Here is a 25,923-nt window from a genome sequence, read left to right as displayed (position 1 = left end):
CTCTGTATCTTTTGCCCTACCATCTCTTGTCTCATCAGCTCCTCCAGCTGATGAGACAAACTTCTTAACTCCCTCCCCTCCAACATGTCCCTCAGTCTCCAAGATTTTCTGTGTCGTTGAGTAGACCTGAGGGCTGCTGCATTCTGGTTTTGCTTGATTAGTCAGTGTTTGATGCTGTAGGCAGCTTTGTTTTGTTGCTGAATGAGCTGTTCCACCGAGAGCACAGAAGACGAAAAGGAGCTGAGGAAGGAGACTGCAGGTTGAAGAGAAAGGTGGAGTGGAAAACCAAAAGCAAAAAGAAAAAATTGCTGTAGAAATCTTGGGGAAAAACTAAGATGAAAGCTGAGGAGGAAGACTCTGAAGAAGAGAGGCTTGGAGAAGATAAATGAGACTGTAGAAAACGCTGGAGAGGAGAGGGAAAAGCACAAATGAGGAAAGCATATTGGTGCATAAGAAAAACGAAGAAAGAAATGACCTCTCCTCCTGTGGAGAGGGAAGATAACTGAGTGTTTAGAAATGCTGAGGTGGACAGAAGCCATATCTTCCTCTAACACAGCACCTGCAAGACTGCCTGCCCCCTACCATTTACCGGCTGTCTATTGTGGCTATGTGTGTACTTATGCGTGTTTTTTTGGAAGGTTGTGTAAGCGGGAATACACATTAATATTCATACAGTTAGTGTGCTGTTTTTGTTTCAGCCCATATCAGCCTTGAAGCATGTTTAAACTCCAACACACCAAATCCCTGAGTCCCTTCACTGCACTGCTTTAATACATCCATGGTGGGCATTAATAGCTTTTCTTGTGAAATACGAAAGATGGCTTGTGCAGTTTAGTGAATGTCTGCACGAACACACAGCAAATACAGTTTTCTCCGTAAACCCAGAGGCTCCAGGAGCATTACGTTCTTTCAGAAGACTGAATAGGCTGTTGGCTTGGCCATGACTGTTGTATCTGAATGAGAAAATGCTATATTTTATTGACTTTATTTTATTATACGTTTATCATTGATTATAGTCATTCTGCAATCACTTTGATCAAAAGGGATTATTTTTCTATTTTAACTATTTTGTTAAGTAGCACTTTCACTTTTTATAGGGAAAAAGTACAAAAACTATGAATAAAAAAATACTCTTTCACTTTCTATGAAGTTTAGGTTTTTATGCTCTGTAATAAAATAAAATGTCTGAAATGATATGTTAAAAAACTAACTTTATCTGGACTTGGGGTATTTATTTATTGTTATGAAATTGATCCTCCATAGTTATCATGGTGGGAAGATATTGTTGGTGTAATTTGATTTTATTTGCCTGTTTTTATGGAAGCCTCCAAACAAACCAGGTGATTGGGATCTAAAGTGAAAGTTTTCCAAGCGATTACTTAGAAGTTAATCTTTACCAAGTAATTCAAGCAAATGTAAAGCATGAACATATCGACTGGCATATTTATTAGAGCATGAAATAAAAAAATTGGAAATAATATTTGTGTGTAACTTGGGCAAACTTTACCATTGTGTAAACCTTAAGCGCTAAATGTTGTGCATGTGTGTGATTTGGCCTTTTTAATACAGATGTTCCTTGGATCAGCATTGTCATCTTGCTGCATGGAGAATTGAGTTGTATTTTAAGTTAGAATTTAGTATTGCTTTCTTGCAGAATTAGAAAATTAGCATCTTCAGATCGGGTCCATAGGTGTGTGTAGGTTATTTATCTATTTTTTTTGCTTTTGCTCGATGCATGTTTATGTACCGCTACTCTGTCTGGGATGCTTGGTAATTGCCAGACAGGCTTCACCATCACTCTGAACACTGGTGTTAATAGGAAGTGAAAAATAAATGACAGCATTTTAGTTTTGTTGAAGCATAACAGACAGCAAAAAGCTGGCTCTGACATTCTTGTTGGAACTGATATAGTGAATACTGAGCTGTGGAAGCTGCCTTAAGATTATACAGATGGCAATATCTTGTGCTGTCTGTATCGACCGTAAATTCTACAAAGGTCTTTTGCAAAATTCAAGGATTTTTATCATCAAAGGAAAAAAGCATAAAAAAAATAGAAAAAGGGGAAAGTTGCCTTGTGCTCCACTTTACATCACTTTGTCCAATTCCTTTTATTTTAACTCATTTTTCGTTACCTTGTTGCTGAACGCTTTCTCTTGCTTCCTAGACACCCCTGCTGCTGCGTTGGACAAATACCGTCTTTAGATGATAGGAAGAATCCACTCGTGCAAACATTAAATTGAGATTTTAAATAAAGAAACTGCTTATCTTTCCTGCCAGAGACACTTTCATGTGCTTGCATGCAAATGAATTATATATGTGGAAAAAAAAAAGCACATACACATTGGCCACAAAAGTAACCCCATTTGACTGGCTGCAATACTTGACAGGGGCTGTTGTGTGCTTTCCATTTGCACTCTTTGCAACACAACTGCATGTGTGTTTGCGAAGGCTCTGCTGGCACACACTTTCACATCAGAAAGACTGTAGAGTCTCTGGGGGCATGGTGATGAATGGGAGTGTTGTCACTAGTCAGGTCCAGCTGCCTTTGTGCCTTCTTTATGCTGCATGTTCTCCAATTATACCACAGACATCGTATGTATGGAGCCTCTACACAAAAGATGGAGTGTGGATGTTTTGTTTATATCAGTGTAAATTGAATACATTAAAATTTGTAAGGGGATTGTAATCAGTTATAACATTAACTGCATATCATCTTCCCTCAAGCTTTTTTCTTTGTTTGTGAAGAAGCTTTTAATAGAAATATATTTAGGTCACCTGTAAAGGTCTAATATCCACCTGTGTGTACATGTAACTGTACCAACACTTTGGCTGATGGCACGTTGTGGCTCATAGTCAGTTAAAAGGGTTCCTTCAGTGCCAGTGTGTAGACATTTCAGTATATAAGTAGTGAGCTCCTAGAAATTGCTGTCAAAGCAGAAGCTGTATAATTTGCCCACAGACACTTTCATTATGCAGCAATGTGTGAGGATAAGTCTGCTTTCCACTACACTAGCTGTATAGTTAAGTGTAAAAAACCTGGAAGCTAGTTTGAAAATAATCTTTTCTTGTTGGTTTATACCCAATATCTGTTCCCATGGAATATCTCTTAGAAGAAGACTCTGATCCTTTTGCTTTTAGGATCATATACACTAGTACCTGGGAGGTAAAGATGACTTCTAAGGAGTAAGATGCTGATTGGTCAGATTTCTGGTTTTGTGTTCATGTATCATTTCGTTGGCAGATCTTTCCTGGACACAGCAGGCCAAATTTAAGCTTTCTCAATAGAAAGTAAATGGCGCATACACCATGCAAGGTGCTAAGCAGACCACCTTAAGCAATGTGAAATTCAGTGTCGTCCCCAAGGACACTGATACCTTTGAACCTGCGACCTTCCGATCAGAGGTCGATCGCTCTATCTACACCACAAACTGTTTGGTTTGTTTTGAATCATTTGTAGTCAGTCAGTTACAGACATTTATCTTCAAATAGTAGCCAATCCTGTTTATCACATTAAATATAACAAAAATGTTCATGATTATTAAAAGCAGTTTCTTTTAAAAATGTTTTAGTATTGCCACAACTTGATCAAGTGAGGATCAGTTAATTCATTGATTGCTGCAATACGAAGTTAACCCTTTTCAATCTGATTAGTCAGTTTTCACATGAGCTTTATTGTTTATGTGCCGTGAAGCATTTAGCACAGAAAAACTACAAAGAAAGTAAAAAGGTAAAGTAACCAGAGAAAATAGATGCTGTTCTATAAGTGTACAATTCATACTGTTTTAAATTTCTATCGTGTCAATCCTTTTTAGAACTTTCTTTTAAAGTTTTGCTATTCTAATGCTGCCATATTTCATGGGGGAAATATTGGCTGGCTGGGCGGAAGTCTAGCTCAGGCGGTAGAGCAGGTCGTCCAACAACTGAAGGGTTGGCAGCTCACCGCTCCCCCCAGGGGATGGGTCAAAATGCGGAGAAGAATTTCCCCATAGTGGGATAAATAATGTGTCGATTATTATTATTATTATTGGTGAAAGAGACGGAGAACCACTGTGCTAGTTTGTATGATCTTAGTTTATGAGATTTATGTCTACACAAAATATACAGTTCAATTTTTTTGATGACGAAACGGTGTCAACCCTGACATTTTACCATATTGTAAATATATTTCTGGAAGAGTTTGTGAGCATATAGTGTGTCTGTGCACAAAAATAAGATTTAGGAATGCGATGTTACGATAGCGCTCAAGTGGTTGGTACATTGCTTCTTTGTTATGGCGGCTGTCTCACCCCCCTCAGAGGGACGTCTTATCACTATAGGCTCATTCCCAACTGAGTCTGGCTTCTCCTGTTGTTATCTTTACCCTGCTCAGTGTCTGTGATGAAAATGTCATTCTATAGGCTTGGAAGTTGTTTGCATCAAAGCTGGCTGGTTGAAGCTGAAAGATTATTTTTCATCATCCCCACCTCGTTTCTTCTCATGGCTAGTGACGATACACTGCGGCAAGACTAAATTAACTTCCACTTTGTATTTTGGAGCACAGGTAATAATGGTCAGCAAAATTACAGTCAGGAGGTAGGGTGTTGTTAAACACACTTATCTTCTCCTCCATCATCTTCTTCAAAGATCTAAATGGAAATCTGAGTGGAGGTAAACATGCCATTCCATGGAGAAGCCCAGCAAACAGTCAGCCTGACAGTCTGTTAATGGGGAAGATGATGGGATAGGCTTCAGTAGGCAGCCGTGTAGTGACAGCAGTATTTACCCATCTGAACGATATCAAGTTGTTCTACTTCCTGCACCATGTTGTCATAAGCTTCTATTTAATTTTCTGCTTTCAGTATCGCACCTTTCTCGTTATTCAGCTTGATGTTTACGTTTGTGTTACTAAAATTTTAGCTTTAGTTAAAACACATTTCGTTGGATTGAGGCTATATGACATATGGAGAGGCAATGGTTTAAAGAATTGTTGTTTCTAGCATGTTTCCAGCTGTTTGTTTAAATGAGGATTTTTCTTTTAAATTTTTGCGCAGTACAGCCTGCCATGCATACTCTTTTTGCCACCGATTGAGGTCTCCAGACAGCAATAGATTTAAGTCTTTACCACCACCCCCCCCCCCTTTTTTTTTTCTTTTTCAGCCATGGTAGATTTTTATCACTTTTGTATATATAGCTGTTCCTGTCTGTTATTTAAGACTGCTTTCTGCGCAAGCCCACTGACGGCTTCATGGTTGCCTGTAGATGTTGCCAATGCACGTTTACACGTTTTTCTTATCTCAAGATACAATAAACAAAACCTCTCAAACTGTTTATAACTAATCCTTTATTTTTCTTTTACCTTTTTCTTTTTCTGTCAAATTCTCATGAAACAAAGGAAATCAAGCTGCAAAGCAAGATTGGAGGCTTAAGTGAAAGCTAAATGCCAAAGATAAAGCCTCCAGTCTTGTGGGGTTTGTTGAGTGGACAGTAGCAAAATAATCCCTCCTTAACTTTATACAACAATCCTTTTAAATTACTTTAGCCTTCGCACGTCAATAGATGTGCCTCTTAAGGGGATACAGGTGAGGTCTGTGTGTGTGGGTGTGTGTGTGGCAAGGCTGTGGCATCAAGGATTAGAAGAGTTTAAAGATGCATGGCTGTGTCATTTGTGTGCTTTTGTGTGTCCTTGTGAAATGAATGTTATCTGAAGTGATGTCAGGAATAAAAAGAGTGGATTTGAAGCATTGTCATATTTGAAGGCCATAGTAAAAATAATTAGTTTAAAAGAAAACAAAAGTAGGGATCCATGAAAGACATCCAGGTACCCCTCCAAAAGTGGAGCCACCCTTCTTCACAGGACAGCTGTGTGGTTCTCTGAAGACATGGATCTTGCTTGAGGTATCAGCCGTGTGACGTCAGTTTTACCGTGATCGTAAACAGCCTTAACAATAAGTAGCTGCTCGATATTTCTCAGCTTTTAGGTTTTGTCTAACCAACCATAGCAGAGTGGCCATGTGAGTAATGAGGAGGTTTGTGTTGCTACAAACGCAAGTAAGTAGATGAGAAAGAAATTTGCTCTTGAAAATGTTTTTCATAATCATTTAAAAATATTTCATGGCTTGTTCTGATTTATGCAAAAACAAAAAAAGGTTTGACTGCTTTTTATCCTTACGCCACTTTTATTTGAAACTTGATATATCCAAGCAGACAATGGATTTCAGAACAATGCTAAACATTAAGAACTGCGTGTCTTTTTTGGTTTTAATACTCAAACCCAGAGAGACTTTGGAAGAATATGAGTCATTGTGATTGGTCAGTAGGTTCAAATGAGATCCCTTGGGATATTACGTAGTGCAGAGAAACATTCCCAATCAGAGAGGAAGCAGAAAGGTTTGAGTGAAAAAGCCATGGTAAAGGAACATTTTGGCATCAAGTCGTGCAGACAAATAATGGGGGGGTTGTGTTTTAGTTAATGAGGTGGGATGTTGGAGGTTAAAGCTTGGATTGGGGACAAAAGAAATGCTGACAAATCCTGCATGCATTTTTTCCAGTTGCTGCAGAGAAAGTGAGATAATTAACAATCCCCAGAGATGGTTTCTTCCTATGAGCATGGAAAGTGAACCCGAGAAACAAAGTTTTTGGAGGATTTTAAATAACAACATGCACATTTAACTAGTCAGAAATGAGGAGGCACACTTCAGTATGAGTCATAACAAATGAGTGGTCCAGGTCTGCCATTTTATTTGACATCTTTTTCTACTGCCATTGAGCTTTTTATCTGCAGTTTTGACAGTGCCACACATCTTGTCTCTCAACATTTTGAACTCATGCAAACAAATTTGGAAGCAGCATTTAAATATTAATTATGAATACTGATAAATAGTTAAGGAGATGCAATTCATCTCCTGGATAGACATGTTTTTAATCTTTTAAACTGAGGTAAAGAGCACAAAACATGCTCTGGAGGAATGTTAACGATTCTTAACCTTTTGTTAGAAGTACTTATTTGTTTTGCACAGGTTCAAATACTCAACTTTACTGTGTACTTCTGTTAGGACATTTCCATGAAAATGAATGGGAAGGATTTTTCAATTTAGGAAAAAAACATTGAAGGTTCTGAACATTTTAATATAAGCAAAATTGGCACAGAAATGCTAAGAGATAGTGATATGTTTGGAGAGGTTTTGGAAGATTCTGGTGGTAGGGAGTCTTGCATTCTTTATTGACTTTGTACCATCATTGTGAAACCACAGATCAGTGGCTGGATTGAAGGCACGTTGTGCAAAGAGATTGAAACACAACATAGGTTTACAGTTGATGGAGACAATATAAAAGACAGTTATGGTGTATACTAGCATATACTGCAGTCAGTCTGAAAGCAAACACAGAATCTTTTTTTTTTTTTTTAGGTACAGTTATGTAATAGGAATGTCAAGAAAGCATCAGCTTTGATTCTAACAGAACACACTCATTTCAAATGACGAAACTACATATTTTTCAGTGATTTTAATAGGATTTAGTACATATTTCTGTTGGAGCCTCACCTGGTCACATGCTTGAATGTAGGTTCCCTGTAACAGCGCAATCTAGCATTTTACTTTTAAAAGTTAACATTAAACAATACTTCATGCTTTTATAGAGTTAGTAAATTTATTATTTGCAAAGATTTCACATTTACATTGCAGTTTGTTCTACCAACAATCCAGGCTGGAACTAGCTACCTCCTGTCTGAATTGGATTAATAAATATAACTTCCATTCTGTATTTGTGGGGAGTACTGTTTTTTTTTATCATAAAGGCAAGCTGTAACTCAAATTAACTTCAAGTATTAACATATTAGTAGATTTGTTTAAGATGGTGGAGAAAAACAAGTAAAGGTTTTTAAAAATAAAATTCACAAATAATCTACAGCTAAATAAGTTCTATTCATTCTCAAAAGGAGGCAGAAGTAGGGCTGGGCGATATAGATTGTTTGTGATATAACCCAAATAACCATATTTGAACTCTTTGCTCATAAGAGAAATCCATAATCATCAGCAGGTTGTTTAGATTTAAATATTTATTTCCTATCATACTTTAAACATAACAGATGCACTAAAGGAACATGATTAAAGCAAAAGCTTTCAAGTTTCAAGAGAGAACATAAATAAAATGGACCGCTTAACTACTTGATCAGTTCCATTTAAAAACAAAACATTAACCGTACAAATAAATGCTAATGTTTTCAAGTTTTACGGAACAAACAAATGGTGACAATCATTTTTGTCAACATCCTTTGAATAAGCTAGGCGAGTGTTCATTTCGGACCCTTCAAAAATAAGTCTATCGTGGTAGACTCATTCTTTTATCGAGAAAAAGTTGTCACAATATATTTAATCTCCGTTTTAGGCCAAGCCCTGGGCAGAAGCATCATATTAGTGGACAGTAAGACACTGAACCTTGGCACAAATATCTTCCCTTGGGATCTTGATACAGTTGCAAGTCCAGGCATATGACCACAGAGTAGCAGAGACTTTTTTTTGTAATGGTGCATGAGTATCTGCAGATCTAAAATGGATGACTGAGCATAACCCTTGTAACCTCTGGACAGGCTGCTGCAGAGCTTGTCTGCTTCTTCGACTCTGCCTATAGATGAATCCCAGGTGCCCTCCCACTCACCATTCCCATGTCTTCCTACAAACTGGAGAAGCAGTTTTGTGTGTGTGCATAATATGATAAAACCATTGGCACTATTTCTTTAACATGTTTTTCTATACATGTGCTCATGTGAAGCAGTTTTATTCAAAAATCCCAGCACGAGTGTTAGATATTTATCGTGCAGAGAAAACTCTTAAATTTGTCTTTGTTAAAATATCTGGGCTCTTTTTAGTACATTTTTTATTAGACTGGAACTTCACCTTGAAGTGAATGGATAAATTAGGAGTAGAAACCAGGGAAACAAAACAAGTTATGCGACCATCAGCCTATTTGGCAACATCCAAATGCAATGACAACCAAAAAAAAGCCATTATCTTTAATTGCCACTGTTTAGGTTTTTTGTCAATTGTCTCATCACCTTTTTTTCTCCTCTCTTCTCAGTGACTGACCAGTCTCTGGCAGTAGACCTCTACTGCATTCTGTACCCTCAGTGTTTCTCTCGTGCCAGCCTGCTGTGCACCTGTCTTTCAACCACCTCACATGGTCATTTAGAGCTCCTGAGCATGAGTCTCTCAAGTGATGGTCTCCCTCAGTGAGAGTGTACTGCTCTTCAGACATGCAGCCTAATGCTGCTTTGCTTTTAGATGATGGGGTTTCTTAATGGGTGACTCAGTGGAAGTCAGGGCAGAAAAATGTAAAGAGGAGAGTCAAAATGACCTAAATGAATGCTTGAATGCAAGAGGAGACAACTGTGGCTCATGGGTAGAGCGTGGATGGATTGAAAGTGGCTGTTTATGATTGTCAGTAAGAGTTATATATTTTATGTTGATGCTGGAGCAACCTAAAAATTCAGATAAGTGATTATAGAGGAACCCAGCCTATGCACCATTAGCCAACCACAAATGCTGAGCACTTACCAGAAGCTCTTTGTGATAACTTCTTCCATTCTACCAGATCACAAACTTTTTTTATTCTCATTTAGTTGGAAATGTGTTTCACTTCTTTGTATTATTTTATTGCCTCCGAAATGATCACGCACGGTCCTGCCTCCTGTTCTATGTGTGCTTTGAACAAACTTTCTATTCTTTGCTTCATGTCGTCTCTTATTTTATTATTGTATGGAACACTCAGGTTCTTGAGAGGTTACACTAACTGGTGAAAAGTAATTTATTTTTCCTTGAAGTTCTCCAAAAATAAAAAAATAAAAAGATTCAGCTTCTGCGTCGATATAAACCATTTTTAGCTTTCCAATCTCTGTTTTCTTTCCTCTAACAATGAGCCATTTCTCACAGTCAATAGCTCAGTCAGTTTGTAGGTACAAAAGAAAAAAATAATTACACATACAAACCAAGTATTGGGATTTTTCTGTTCTCAACTGTTGTTTAAGGCAGAATTGTGCCTGCAATTATAGGGCCTGTCTAAAGCAGCATTCAGTCTATTGTCCGTGCATATCTGTTTTATTAGTGCTGGCAGCTTTATTAGCCTTTCAAAGAGCAGGGCTTGGACTATGAGAATTGACTGGTGATGTGATTGGAGGTGATGCATATTGACTTGTTTCTTGTTTGGCTGTTGGCTAGATGCTGTAATGCTACATGGAAGCTGCCACCCAGGCTTGCCCATTAGCACCTCGACTCCACACATGAGAACATGACAAGAACAGACCACATAGTGAGTGGCATTCGCAGTGTCACAGCGATGTACTGTCACTGCTGGCATCCACAGTGTTTTTACTGTTAACACTGCAGCAACCGGTTAATGTCTTCTTCTATTTCAGTTCGTCTCTATTTCTGTCATTTTCAGTTTTAATTGGCTTCAGAATTCAGCGATGCATGAACCTTTCTCGACAGAATGCGGGAAAACATTTTATTTAGACTTTTCTTTTTTATTCAAAGGGCAGAAAAAAGAGTGTTTATATTTCATGATGCGAATGTGCTGTTTCTTTGGTAGAGCATATGGTGTGTGTTAGATCCTTATTTCGTGTGCGTGAACACCATCTGTCACCTAGTAACAGTTTGGGTGATCTCTGGTTGATGTAAGAGCTCCCTGAAGAGATCATAGCAGATAATTGTACACAAAGCCTGCAGGTTACAAGTCCATATGGAGACAGCTTAGTCATATTATCCTTAAACTCTGGGAAGTGAGCACAAGTGGCTTCACCGTGACACGTTGACGTTTTTATGTTTTCTATAATAAAGTCGGAATTGAACGTTCTAGTGATCACTGCAGTTTAATCATGGCTCTGCGAATATTAAAAGTCATGTTACACAAAGACAGAGGTGTAAAGTACTTGAGTAATTTTACTTGATTACTGTACTTAAGTATTATTTTTGGGGATTTTTACTTTACTTGAGTACAATTAAAAATCAATACTTTTACTTTTACTTAATTACATTTTTTTAGAAAAAAAAGTACTTTTTACTCCTTACAATTTTATTTACAGTCAAAAAGTACTTATTTTTTGGAGATCACTTCATTCTATTTTCCCTTGCTATTACCAAACCAATTGAATTGCGCTGATGCCCAGTTTAATTTAAATGTTATTTATTCTGCCTATGAAAATCGTTTTCACATTATATGAAATTGGTCAGACATGTTCATTGGTCCTTTGGAAGTGACGTCATGTCACATCTATTACCACAATGCACAGCACCTTGACCTGGAAATTAGGGAAATTATAACAGTCAATCAGTGGAAGAAAATGGAGGAAGTATGTGATTCATCAGCAGCTGCGAGCAGCACAGTCCAAAATCAGCCACAGGATCAAGAGCACCCGTGGCCGTATCTTCGCGAATTCTTTTCTTTAAGTGGTGTAAATAAAGATTCATTCAAGATGAAATGTGTCCTCTGTCTCCCGCTTAATAAAGAAATATCGGCCTTCAAAAGTTCGCCATCAAACCTAAGGAAGCATATTGAGGTAAGTACATTAAGTATTTTGTTTTACTGATAGTTTTTTTTTTTTTTTTTTTTTTTTTTTTTTTTTTGGGTGTGCATGTTTTGACGTTGATGGCGCGCCTTTTATATGTGTAGTAGGCCTATTTTCACTAATGCATGCGATTGACAATATAAGGCTCACGTAATAAAATGCTAAAATGCATTTGTAATTGGTAACGTTAGGTCCACGGGAAATTTGGCGCCTATTGCAGCTTTGAATAATCATTATCATTCCGTGCTCTCATTGTGTTTGAATTCATGCAAAACACAAGAAAACCAAGCGAGAAATTTTTTTCCAAACATGTTGTATTGTCAAAACGGTAACACTTTACAATGAGGTTGATTAGTTCATGTATTAACTAACATTAAATAACCATGAGCAATACATTTGTTACTGTATCTGTTAATCTTTGTTAACGTTAGTTAATAGAAATACAGATGTTCATTGTTTGTTCATGTTAGTTCACAGTGCATTAACTAATGTTAACAAGATATAAAGTATTAGTAAATGTTGAAATTAACATGTATACGTGCAGTTCATTATTAGTTCATGTTAACTAATGTAGTTAACTAACGAACCTTATTGTAAAAGTGTTACCATCAAAACTAATGTAATGAAATCAATTCACCCTGTCATGTCAGCCTTACAGTCCTGTGTTTTTGTCAATATAATCAGAAATAAAATTAATGTTTGATTGTCACTAAATGCTACTGTATTTCTAAAATCAACAAGTATTTAACATTATAAAGTGTGCAATTGGCTGCAAATGTCAGTTTTATTAAAGGGTTAGTTCACCCAAAAATGAAAATAATGTCATTAATGACTCGCCCTCATGTCGTTCCAAGCCCGTAAGACCTCCGTTCATCTTCAGAACACAGTTTAAGATATTTTAGATTTAGTCCGAGAGCTTTCTGTGCCTCCATTGAGAATGTATGTACGGTATACTGTCCATGTCCAGAAAGGTAATAAAAACATCAAAGTAGTCCATGTGACATCAGTGGGTTAGTTAGAATTTTTTGAAGCATCGAATACATTTTGGTCCAAAAATAACAAAACCTACGACTTTATTCGGCATTGTATTCTCTTCCGGGTCTGTTGTCAATCCGCGTTCACGACTTCGCAGTGACGCTACAATGGACATGGACAGTATACCGTACATACATTTTCAGTGGAGGGACAGAAAGCTCTCGGACTAAATCTAAAATATCTTAAACTGTGTTCCGAAGATGAACGGAGGTGTTACGGGCTTGGAACGACATGAGGGTGAGTCATTAATGACATCTTTTCATTTTTGGGTGAACTAACCCTTTAATGCTGTAATCAGAGAGTGTATGTGTAATTGTTACATTTATTGCATACAATATAAATATTTATTTGTTGTTTTTACAGAGAATGCACCCAAATTACCTCAAAAACTACTCTAAATTGACAGCACAGAAGAGAAAGATCGGGACCTCCACCCATGCTTCCAGCAGTAAGCAACTGAAAGTTGACTCAGTTTTCCCAGTCAAACATGTGTCTCCAGTCACTGTGAACAAAGCTATATTAAGGTACATCATTCAAGGACTTCATCCTTTCAGCACTGTTGATCTGCCATCATTTAAAGAGCTGATTAGTACACTGCAGCCTGGCATTTCTGTCATTACAAGGCCTACTTTACGCTCCAAGATAGCTGAAGCTGCTCTGATCATGAAACAGAAAGTGACTGCTGCCATGAGTGAAGTTGAATGGATTGCAACCACAACGGATTGTTGGACTGCACGTAGAAAGTCATTCATTGGTGTAACTGCTCACTGGATCAACCCTGGAAGTCTTGAAAGACATTCCGCTGCACTTGCCTGCAAAAGATTAATGGGCTCTCATACTTTTGAGGTACTGGCCAGTGCCATGAATGATATCCACTCAGAGTATGAAATACGTGACAAGGTTGTTTGCACAACCACAGACAGTGGTTCCAACTTTATGAAGGCTTTCAGAGTTTTTGGTGTGGAAAACAATGATATCGAGACTGAGGCAAGAAGGTGTGAAAGTGATGACACTGATTCTGAAGGCTGTGGTGAGGGAAGTGATGGTGTGGAATTCCAAGATGCCTCACGAGTCCTGGACCAAGACGATGGCTTCGAATTCCAGCTACCAAAACATCAAAAGTGTGCCTGTCACTTACTTAACCTAGTCTCAAGCGTTGATGCCCAAAAAGCTCTCTCAAATGAACACTACAAGAAACTCTACAGATCTGTCTTTGGCAAATGCCAAGCTTTATGGAATAAAAGCAGCCGATCGGCTCTAGCAGCTGAAGCTGTTGAATCAGAAAGCCGGCTTCAGCTTTTAAGGCCAAACCAAACGCGGTGGAATTCAACTTTTATGGCTGTTGACAGAATTCTTCAAATTTGCAAAGAAGCAGGAGAAGGCGCACTTCGGAATATATGCACCTCTCTTGAGGTTCCAATGTAAGTGTTTTTCCCCTCTATCGATGTAAACAAATGTGGGTTGTTTTTGTTTAATACTCTTTGATTATGCTGATTTCTCCTGTAGGTTTAATCCAGCAGAAATGCTGTTCTTGACAGAGTGGGCCAACACAATGCGTCCAGTTGCAAAAGTACTCGACATCTTGCAAGCGGAAACGAATACACAGCTGGGGTGGCTGCTGCCTAGTGTCCATCAGTTAAGCTTGAAACTTCAGCGACTCCACCATTCTCTCAGGTACTGTGACCCACTTGTGGATGCCCTACAACAAGGAATCCAAACACGATTCAAGCATATGTTTGAAGATCCTGAGATCATAGCAGCTGCCATCCTTCTCCCTAAATTTCGGACCTCTTGGACAAATGATGAAACCATCATAAAACGAGGTAAATGAATGCAAGCAACATACACTTGACGAATTCTAATCTGGGCAACCTTTGAGCCATACCAAAATTATTCTTTTATTTATTTATTTTTGCACTTTTTAGGAATGTTATATCCCATCTTTGGCTGTGATCTCAATATGAATATTGATGTAAAGTATTCTTGCAGCAGGTTGTAGTTATCCCTCAGTGTTTCTTGAAACCAAACTCATATGTATCATATGTGGTTTGGAAATGCAGTTAGATTTTATGCTAAAATAAGGGATTTGCATGATTTTAGATGTAGATGACTGCACGTAAATGTAGTTAATGACAAAATCCATAAAATTTGTTCCCAGTCAGAAGCCCCTCAACCAAACTTTTCTTTGTGTCTGCTCACTGTGCTTGTAGGCATGGACTACATCAGAGTGCATCTGGAGCCTTTGGACCACAAGAAGGAATTGGCCAACAGTTCATCTGATGATGAAGATTTTTTCGCTTCTTTGAAACCGACAACACATGAAGCCAGCAAAGAGTTGGATGGATATCTGGCCTGTGTTTCAGACACCAGGGAGTCTCTGCTCACGTTTCCTGCTATTTGCAGCCTCTCTATCAAGACTAATACACCTCTTCCCGCATCGGCTGCCTGTGAGAGGCTTTTCAGCACTGCAGGATTGCTTTTCAGCCCCAAAAGAGCTAGGCTTGACACTAACAATTTTGAGAATCAGCTTCTACTGAAGTTAAATCTGAGGTTTTACAACTTTGAGTAGCGTGTACTGGCATTAGATTGTCTGTCTTATAGTTTGATAATTAAATACAAACAGTTCTAAAGCAGGATAAAACCTTGTATGCATTTCATTTAATGTTTTTTGAGATTAAAAGCTTAAACAAGAATCTCTAGTTTTCTTTCTTGCTTTTACTTTTACTTCCTTAATACTCAAGTACAATTTTAATGGAGTACTTTTTTACTTTTACTCAAGTAAGATTCTAGCCAGATACTTTTACTTTTAATTGAGTAAAATTTTCCCTAAGTACTTGTACTTTCACTTGAGTAAAATTTTTGAGTACTTTTTACACCTCTGCACAAAGATAAATGGCGCTTAACTAGCAAAGTATTTATTTGGAGTGTAATTAAAATGTCAGACAAAGTATGGTTCTTCCTTCTAAGTGCATCCACGTCTGAATGTGTGGTAATCAGTTATGTCTTATTAGAAACCGACTTTTAAAAGGGAATCTTCCAGCAACAGTCATTTGCAGGTTTGCAGGGACTTTATGCTACACAGATTTAGTGGAGGAGAAAGAGATGCAAGTCATGTGGCAGCAAGCAACAACCTTTTCCAATTAACACTGTGTCCTGACTTTAGCTTGGCACTCACTTTCTGTGATTGATGCTACAAATTTAATTTATAATGCCAGCCGAATTGTAGTTTTAAATGGGTTTTGGTCAGAGTTGATTATTTAGCCAAATAAATCCTTGAAATGTTAAATAAATGATTTCTATTATCAGATATTCTCTTAGGATAAGAATACTTTCCTCTTGAACGTCAGGGTGCAGAGCTTGCTAAGAGGTTATTCAGGGACTGAAAAAAAGAAAGTTGTGTTCACCATCTGCTCTTCTTTGGAAGAAGTTACACAAGCCTAAGTAATATTTATTTTTCTTTCATGGATAAAGACTTTTACATGGCCTGATTGAATTTTTTAAAACAAATGATGCACCCAAACCAGTTTTTATTTTTACCAGGGCAACAAGCTATAGACATCAGTATTACATATGTTGGCAAATATCTAAGATACAGCCAATTTAGCATGATAGCCCTTGTGCTATCTTAGATGACCCCACTCTTACATTGACGTGTTCTCCCTACCATGACAAAGGTGGATAAAGGGGGAAAGAGTTCATGTAATCCATGGACACCAGTGAAGATCACAAATCGTTGAAGAAAAAAGGTTCAGCGCACTGTCTAGTAGGGGTCTAGATGATCCCTCTCCCAATGTTAAAGTGTCTAAGATAGCACAAGGGTTAATAGAGGATGTCTGGCTGAAATGAACCGCACTTGCACACCCGCCAGTTTCAAACCAACTGCCCCAGCAGCTAAGGAAGGCCTCATGCTGGTGGAAGATTATGATGTGATGCTAAAGACAGATCAGCCATTCTCCCTCAACAAAATATTGGCATATTTATTAAGCTCTAACTTATAGTCTTCTCCAAACCTGCCCCTAAACCACTTGTAGGACTGTAGGCTGAATTTGCATGCACCTATCTGTTATTTAGCTCTTTGTTTGTGCTAGCATTCTAGTTTGGCTGGAAGGCAGATAATACCTGTACTGGATGTCTTGAGTGTTTACACAAATTATTACAGCAGGAGTCCAATGTATTTTAATTAAACCAGCTAACATTTGTGGGATTTTAGCTCAAGGTTGGTAATTGTGAAGATTTTCCTTGTAAAATTCCCCAATTTATTAATGCCAATAGTATTTATATCAGATCAGAGTGGCATCAAAAGATACTTTTGTAAAATATTTTATCTTCACAGCTAAACTATGTACATATTAAAAGCTTAACTAAATGTTTACTTAAACATGTTGTAATGTGACTTGTACTACTTAAACTGTGGTGTTTAACATCAATGAAAATAATTTATTATTCATTCCAAAGTATTCCTGTTTTGGCATTAGAATTCTGATTTGATTTTGTCATCTATTTTTCCATTTTGAAATATTCAAGTGTATTAGATGTAAAAAAAAAAAAAGCTAATTTAAAATGCAGTTGTCCTACAAAGAATTTGGAAAAGGAAATCTGCACTTTGTTCACTTGATAAATTAGTTTCCATTTAAAAAATATCTGTGGGGGGAAAAAAGTTTGTTTTTGTGACTATTTTGGCAATTCTGATCAACTTTAAAACCATTCGAATGAAAAAAACTCAACAATCCATGCAGCAGCCGACACAGAGGTAAAACTGACTGATGCAACACAGCAGACATGCAGACACTTGGACAGCAAAAAAAAAGTGCTCTCTGAATTACACAAGAGCCAGTGGAATTAAAGGGCATGATGAGCAATTCAGTTCATCCCTGGCAGTGGGAATTAAGAAGCAAAGAGAGTGAAGGTCCACAGATGAGCTTTTGTGCCAGAGGATAACCCATGCTTGTCTGTCTCTTTGGCCAGGCATGTAAAGTAACAGTTGTTGTTTACACTGCATCGTCTGTTGAAGAGGAAAATACAGAAGGAAGTGTCTCCACATTTAACATGCACATTTTACTGACGAATAGCATCACACCCTTAGTCATTATACAGTGATTCTTCACAAACTGAAACAAAAAATGACTTCAAATTCAGTCTGCTAAGCTGTACATGCTAAGACACTGCTCTGTCACCTATAATGTTGTTTGCTTTCATTTTGGAAGCTGATGACCTTTGGAGTTCCTTTTTCTAATCTATGAAACCTCTCTGTATAAGCACGATTAGGTTTTTATGGAAAAGATTGAAAACTTGAAATGACTAACATGTGACCTTTGTTTAGACTTCCAGCAAGGACTTGATTTTACATTATAGTCTGTCAGATAAGATTGTGATGTCAGCTTTCTCTGTAGTATATGGGGGTATCTTGGAGCTTTTAGGTTTATGCTTTTGTCACACTCTGGCTTTTTTCCTCCTGATGTCCAGCATTGTTTTTCATCACTCTCCGTTGTTTTTTTTTTTTTTCACTTGTTGCCGTCCTAGTAGATGTTACTTTATATCTACAGGCCCCAAATGAGGAAACTGAACGTCAAGCTATGATCTGTGTGTAATCCTGCCAGTTGAAGGATTCGTACAACATGTTTTAAGAAGGAATTATTCCTAGTTTACTAAAACATAATGTAAACTGAAAACCAGTAGAATTAAGAAAATATACTATTGTTTAAATATACTATTTTATTGTATCAATGTTTTTTAATACATTTGACTACATTCGAAAGAGCAGCTGCTTTTATTTCATATGGAAATGTCATCGCTGGATCATACAATACAGTATCCTTACTTGTGAGTTTGCTAGTAAGAGGATGCTGAAAACATGGCTAATCTGCAGAGTTTTAATATTCTCTGCCATGTATGCAAAAGACAGGTGGCTGCATCATCATTTTTTCTGTAGATGCTTCACAGTTTGTGTACCAAATTTGCTCTGCACCACTTGGATTTTCATATTTTGGAATTTTGCAGCCCCATTTTTCTTATTCTGTCTGTGACAACATACAAAAGCATAAAATTATTCTGTCTCCATGTGTCATTAGCACCTTAAAACTCAACTCTTTATCCAAGAACTTTAAAAATACTGGAGTGCAAGTCTCAGAAAGGATTGTAGATTGGAGTGTGTTGAAAGAGAGTTGTAATTTCATGGGAATTCTGCATGATGATGGTAAATTTTAAGTTTTAAAAAACAAATGGAAATCAGAGTGGACATACAACTCCACATCACATATGCAAATCTGAACCTATCTATACAACAGTTTTAAACCTAAAGTATTGCACTTGGATATTTTTTTACCTCAAAGAATAGAGGGGAAGACATTTTGTCCCTATCATTCCTTTTAGTGAAGTGCTTTGTGACTGTTTTATTACCCTTCTTCTTGTTACTGTTCTTTTTTTTTTAGACTTTTATAATTCTATGCAACTTAATGCCTTTCTAAAAAGCCAGACTTTCCCCTTTAATACATTTATTTGAATATGGCTGACATAGACTCCTTGGTTTAAGGTAATGCTATCTTGCAAATGCTTGTTTTTCCTTGTATTGCAAGAATGCAGCTACCCTGCTAAGGCGACATGTTCTGCACTAAGGGGCTTTAAAAACAGCCTCTCCCCTGCTGCCCTTTTGCAACATGTGTGATGATGAACTTCTCAAACTGTTGCCAAAGATCTGGCTCTAGACCTCACTCAACCCACCTACCCCCCACCCCCACAGATATTCCCTATCTTGCCTGGTTTCTTTTGCCCTTGTGATGGGCTGTGACCTAGATAGTGACTGTTAAGCCCGATCTAAATAGTCTTTTTAAAAGTGTAAACAAAACGTTTGCTTCATACTTATGGAAGAGAGGAAGTCAAATCAGAAGTAAAACTGAGATGTGCACACGGGGAAAATTATTTACAGTCCTTTTAGTGATTGCACAAGACCATAGTGCTTAAACTGGTTAGACACTAAACTTTAATCCATCCAAAAGTGACCTGACAATGTCCTGCCCTTCTAAAGTTGGTCTACGATTATCATCAAAGTAAATTGTGCCCCATTCTTCAGTTTTCTACCCTTTGACTCTCACTACCTTCTAGACCTCCACGTGCTCTATGTTTTATTTTATTTAGTTTAGTTTCAAGGTCAAAGGCAGATTAAAAGCCTCAACTTTTCTCTTCCTTAGTCCTTTGCAGGCCAAAGCTTAATGGCAATGGTATCCAGACACACGTGCACACCAGGACCAGGCCCCAGGGTGGACTGGGAGGCGGTTTGCATAACTATCCTGCAGGGAAGCTGTAGCACAGAGCTAAACAGACCAGACTAGCAAGGGCTGTTGCATTTTAATGAAAAAAAATCAAATGATTGTGGTCACTTAGTTTTAGTGTGCATTTTGTTCTATATCTGCAGCTTTCTCTTTGTCTTCATAGCTTGTTGCCTTTGTCTTAAATCCCCACATTGCTTATGACAGAGGGAAATACTTTCACGAATAAAACCTTAAGTTTGTTTGCTTCTTGTAATGACATGCCCTTTAGATAGAGAACAATGCTCACAGAAATGTTTAAGTGAGTTCAAAAGTGATAATGTCAGTAGTGTTTCTAAGAGCACAGAACTTGAAGAGGTTTTTGCCAATATAATCCTTGTGTGATAAGTTAGTCCTTAAAAAAAACCCTGTACATTGGAGGGCTATCCAAATATACTCTTCTGCTTGCTGTCGAGTTTACCAAGCTACATCAAATTTGTCATTTAGATCGTTTGTTCAGCACATATTAAGTTATGATTCATTGGCTGAATGCATTTTCAGTTGTTCTGGGACCATAGCAACATACATAAAGCTGTTTCTTTGTAGCTTTTTTAGTCATGTTTAGATGATATACCGGTAAATATTTAGATAATAAATTGCCCCCCTGTATGGTTTTTATTTGGTCAATACTATAGTGCAAATATTTTCTAATAATAACATGACCTTAGAAGCAAGTATATCAATACTCTCATAATGCAAAAAAAGAACATGAAAAGCCAACAGATGCATGTATTTAGCTAATTCTATAGACTGAAACTCTTTTTTGGCTTGCACACAGGGCTTTTGGGGAGTCGGTCACAAACTCTAATTATGTTTTCTGTTTTACAGATTTGGAAGATTTTGATGTCCTGCAAATTGTGTCGTCAAAAAAGGCTGGCTGTCAGCTAAGACTTCTTGTTTGTTTGGTATGTATGCCTTTGTGTTGCTTGTACTGCCTTGATTTATACTGTCTATTTTGGTAAAATATTTAAGCTGTTAGCGATGGAACATTAGCCAACTTTGATGTGCTGGGCAAGAAAGCAGAAAAACATGGCTGAGATTGAGATATGATAGTCAGCTGACAGCCTATGTGAACTTAGAAAATGCAAATGATTTTCCCTAGTTGGCCAATTAGTAACTTTAGTTCTGGAACACTTTTTGCGACCGTGCGTGTGTGTGTCTGTATCTCATTTTAGGTTACCAAGGGCTTAGTATCTTAATATGCTTTTTTCCTCAATCGTACACTTCTGTATTTTTCCTACAATTATGAATCTCTTGCACTACTTTTATTTTACTTTGCAAATGAGTTGACTATACTTTAAATGTCAGCTAATCAGCCAAAACGCACAAAATATCAACAATCATAGGAATGAACTCGGAAGACACCATTGCTATCACTGCAGTGTCATCTTGACTCTTTCTGAAGTCCTTAATAGTACTGGTTAACATTTGCGCTTTTTGAAAGCTGATTTGAGTTTTCATGAAACACATATACCTCAAGGATTTTGCTTCTATAAACTCACATTTGCTAATTTCAATTCTTTCTCTTTTTATCTATTATGCAGGGCCAGACCCGCCCAGTGAGCTGCCCTTGCATGGAAACCTCTTGGAATTTTTTCCCTCTCCATAAAGTAAAGCACCAGCATGTCAGGATGAGTCTTCATCAACGACGATGATGGCCAAAAAACAAGATGCTCGGGCACCTATCTACAACTTGGTTGTGGTTGGGCTGTCTGGCACGGAGAAAGAAAAAGGCCAATGTGGTGTTGGGAAGTCCTGCCTGTGTAACCGTTTTGTACGGCCGAGTGCAGATGACTTCTACCTGGACCACACTTCTGTTTTAAGCACCAGTGACTTTGGTGGCCGTGTGGTGAACAATGACCACTTTTTGTTTTGGGGAGAACCAAGCAGAACATTGGAGGAGGGGCTAGAATGCCGCATGAATGTGGTGGAGCAGACAGAGTTCATCGATGACCAGACATTCCAGCCACACCGTAGCACAGCCCTCCAGCCGTACATCAAAAGAGCAGCTTCTAATAAGCTGGCTTCAGCTGAAAAACTGATGTATTTCTGCACCGATCAGCTAGGGCTGGAGCAGGACTTTGAACAAAAACAGATGCCTGAAGGCAAGCTTATGGTGGATGGTTTCTTACTTTGTGTGGATGTTAGTAGAGGTATGAACCGAAGCTTTGAGGATCAAATGAAGTTTGTTGGCAATCTATATAATCAGCTTGCCAAAACTAAGAAACCTGTGGTTATGGTTCTCACCAAATGTGATGAAGGAGTTGAACGCTATATTAAAGATGCCCACACTTTTGCCCTCACAAAGAAGAACCTACAGGTGGTAGAAACATCAGCACGCTCTAATGTCAATGTTGATTTAGCTTTTCTCACACTGATTCAGCTAATAGACAAGAGTAAAGGAAAACCCAAGATTATCCCTTACTTTGAGGCGCTGAAGCAGCAAAGTCAGCAGATTGCCACAGCCAAAGATCGCTATGAGTTGCTTGTCAACCGACATGTAAGGAGCCACAATGAGACTTGGCCTTCTGTCAGCAGCCGAATGCAAACAGCTACGGATTACAAGGACTACGTTTTTCTTGAGGGAACACCTAAAGCCAAGAAGCTGTTCCAACAGCATGTGCATAGACTGAAACAAGAGCACATAGAGATGCGAAGAAAGCACTACCTTAGTACTCTACCACAAGCCCTGTCTGCATTATTGCCGGAGTTGGATGAGATTGACCACTTGAGTTGGTCTGGAGTTCAGAAAGTTCTAGAAACAAAAAGAAACTTCTCTCAGTGGTTTGTAGTGCTAGATGATACACCATGGGAGATCACCGCACACATCGATAACATGGATGATAATAGAATTCCTCAGGACCTCTTGGAGACTCCAGCAGCTCAAGTTATCTATGAGACGCACCTGGAACAACTAAGAAATGAGCGCAAACGAGCTGAGATGAGATGGGAGTTTAAGGAAAAGCTAAGTATCTCTCCTTTCATTACACCAGGGAAGCCATGGGAAGAGGCTCGAAGTTTCATCATGAATGAAGAGTTCTACCAGTGGCTTAGTGAAAATGAATACTTGGATATCTACAACAAACACCAGAAGGAAATCATAGATAGGGCCAAAGAAGACTTTCAGGAGTTGCTCCTTGAATACTCTGAGCTCTTTTATGAGTTAGAAGTGGATGCAAAACCAAGTAAAGAAAAAATGGAAGCCATTCAGTCTCGGTTGTGTGATGAGCAGAGATTTAAAGCCCTCCAGAAGCTTCAAGCAGAAAGGGATGCCTTGGTACTAAAGCACATCCACTTTGTGTATCATCCGACAAAAGATACCTGCCCGAACAGTCCTCATTGTGTGGACAGTAAGATAGAGCAGATATTGGCCTCCAGATTCCCAACTCGCTACCCATCATCAGATAGTGCAAGACTGGATGGGGGAAGGACAGAGCGGATCAATCTTGTCCTTCTAGGAAAAGATGGGCTGGCCAGGGAAATGGCAAATGAAATAAGGACTCTGTGCAACAGTGATGACCGATACATCATAGATGGCATTAAGTATGAGTTAGTCTTTCGGCCTATAGAAGGCAATGTGCGCTTGCCAGTCAATTCCTTCAGCGTTCCCACCTTCACACCTCATGGCTGCCTTTGTTTGTACAATTCAAAGGAATCTCTGTCTTATGTTGTTGAGAGTTTAGAGAGGCTCAGAGAGTCAACTATAAGTAGAAGGGAAAAAGAAAACACCTTATCTCAACTCCCACTACATCTCCTTCTGGTTACCAAGCGGGGGGTGGGTTCTATAGGAGACATTGGAGGAGAAACGGCTCAAAGTCTTATACAACAAGGGCAACAGGTAGCTGCAAAGCTTCAATGTGTATACCTAGACCCTGCTTCTCCTGGGATGGGCTATGGTCGCAACATCAGTGAGAAGCAGATTAGCCAGATGCTGAGGACTCTCTTAGAAACAAGGAGAAACACTAGGAGTAGCTCCCCTCTGTTACCTCCTCCATCATCTATCTTGAGAGACTCTCATTCCCAGCCAATTCTTGAGACAGATCCAAGAATTGTCATGTGCCTGATGTGTGGAGACACATATGATATTGATCAACTCCTTGCTCCCTTCCTTTTGCCCCAGCACTGTCGTCCCATGTCCAGTTTGAGCAGTGGCACATCTATTTTTCTTAATCTCAACATAGGAGGCCAGAGGCAGAACATAGAGCTGTCACTGCTGTCATTCCATTCCTCATTCTCCCTTCGCAAAAGTGGACTGGTCCATGGCTTCATTGCTGTTTACTCTGCTCGCCGCAAGGCCTCTATGGAGACATTGTGTGCTTTTCTCTGTGAGGTCCAAGACATCATCCCAGTACAGTTGTTGGCAGTAGCAGAGAGTCAAATGGAGTTGTCAGACTCTGAATCAGCCAAGGAGCAAGTAAGTGAAGGAGAGGAGCTTGCACGTGAAATAGATGCCCGGTTTAACACAGTGATATGTGGACATGGTGGTGTAGTTGGGGGGCTTCATAAGATAGACCTTTTCCAAAACTTCTTTAAAGAAGTGATAGAGAAGCGCACTATTGTCGAGGCCACGCACATGTATGACAATGCGGCCGAGTCATTTAACAATGAGAGCATCAGCCCTCGCTGTAGCTCACCCAGTCCAGTTAACATTATAGACTCCGAAGATGATATTGATCCATCACCACCCTGTCTTCCACTCAGGGAGGATGGCAGTCTCAGCTCCCATTTAGGAGGCTTTAAGATGCCCGATCTCGATTCAAACTACACCTTTTCTGTTATTTCTGAGCTCAACACCTTTGAGAACAAACTGAACAGCAAGGCTCCTCCGCAAGTAAAGCCCAGGCCTGTCCGTAAGGTCAATCTCAGTCCCTTTGTGGATCAGCAAGGAGGCAACCGACGTACCATGTCCCAAGCTGTCTCTGGGGCTCCAAGTAGTGATGGTGGCTATGATCCTTCTGACTATGCTGAGCCCATGGATGCTGTGAACAAACCTCGAACAGCAGAGGAAGAGAATATTTACTCTGTCCCTCACGACAACACACAGGGCAAGATCATCACAGTTCGCAATGCCAAAGGCCACACAAATGGAAGTGTTGGGGGCAATGGATCAGACAGTGATGTGGACACCAGCTCTCTGGAGCGTAGGAGAAATTTACCTGCCATTGGGGTAAAGCCAAAGCTATACAGAGACAGATCTAAACGACTTGGGAGGTTCAGCAGTTTTAGGGCAAACTTCTCCATGGGAAGTGATGATGAGATGGGAGGTCAATCCAAGATTAGCCTTGATGAGGGAGGAGCTCAGAAGGACAACTCCGTTGAAGAAAGTGAAGATCCCAAGAGAAGAAATATTCTCATGAGCCTTCGACGAAATCCAAAGGTTAGTGTTTGGGCATGTAAAGGATGCATGTGCTATTAGGATTTATCCACACAATGTTAAGCTTCTAAAAGCACATTATTATTTTTAAGAAATTTGATTTTGAAGTTGGGAAATCCTTCTCATTTGACTTAGGAGCATACATTTTTTCAATACATGTTAAAATCTCTTCATAATAGCATGAAAAATACTATTCCTGTGGGATTTTTGAGGTTTTTAGCAACTTGAGAGAGGAGTTAGTTGCAAGAAAAAATATTTATATTATTAATAATTCAAGTATTGTGAGATTTCAGCAAATTGCTCACTTTTTTTTCATGATATTTTTGGTTCTATTGCAGTTGAAGTAAAACCTATCGCTATGTCCGAATTCCCACCCTAACCCCTACGTAGTGCACTCTATAGTGTGTTCACCATTTTGTAGTGCTGTCCAAATCTACAATTCCCAAGTCAAGTGCTCGAGAAATTTCCCAGAAGTCTTTGCGAAAGACCAGTGTGCATCGATGCTCACTAGATCTGCGAATATAGACCACAATGCATGCATTGGAACAATTTTTGCCAAAAAACTTTATTTAAATGTAATTTTTTAATAAATCATCAACATTTTTATATTCAGAAGATGGTGGACTCATAAATAATCATCACAAAACTCTTGTATTATTTTGATTTTAACTTCGTGA

General features: G+C 38.6%; 1 protein-coding gene across 2 annotated transcripts in view; it reads left to right on the top strand.

Moving 5' to 3' along the window:
• Nucleotides 1-25,923, top strand: part of arhgap35a (Rho GTPase activating protein 35a) — a 62,811-nt gene that overhangs the window by 17,806 nt on the left and 19,082 nt on the right. For both annotated transcript variants that reach the window (XM_078929918.1, XM_004075657.5), the window contains exons 2-3: nt 20,701-20,777; nt 21,417-25,249. In XM_078929918.1, the coding sequence (XP_078786044.1) occupies nt 21,524-25,249 (3,726 nt within the window). In that variant the 5' untranslated portion in view covers nt 20,701-20,777; nt 21,417-21,523. The remainder of the gene's footprint in view (nt 1-20,700; nt 20,778-21,416; nt 25,250-25,923) is intronic.

This window comes from Oryzias latipes, chromosome 13, assembly GCF_053564925.1.
Source record: "Oryzias latipes strain Hd-rR chromosome 13, Olatipes_Hd-rR_3.1".
NCBI classification, from domain to species: domain Eukaryota; kingdom Metazoa; phylum Chordata; class Actinopteri; order Beloniformes; family Adrianichthyidae; genus Oryzias; species Oryzias latipes.
Note: the sequence above shows the minus strand (reverse complement) of the source record. Positions and strands in the feature narration are given on the sequence as shown.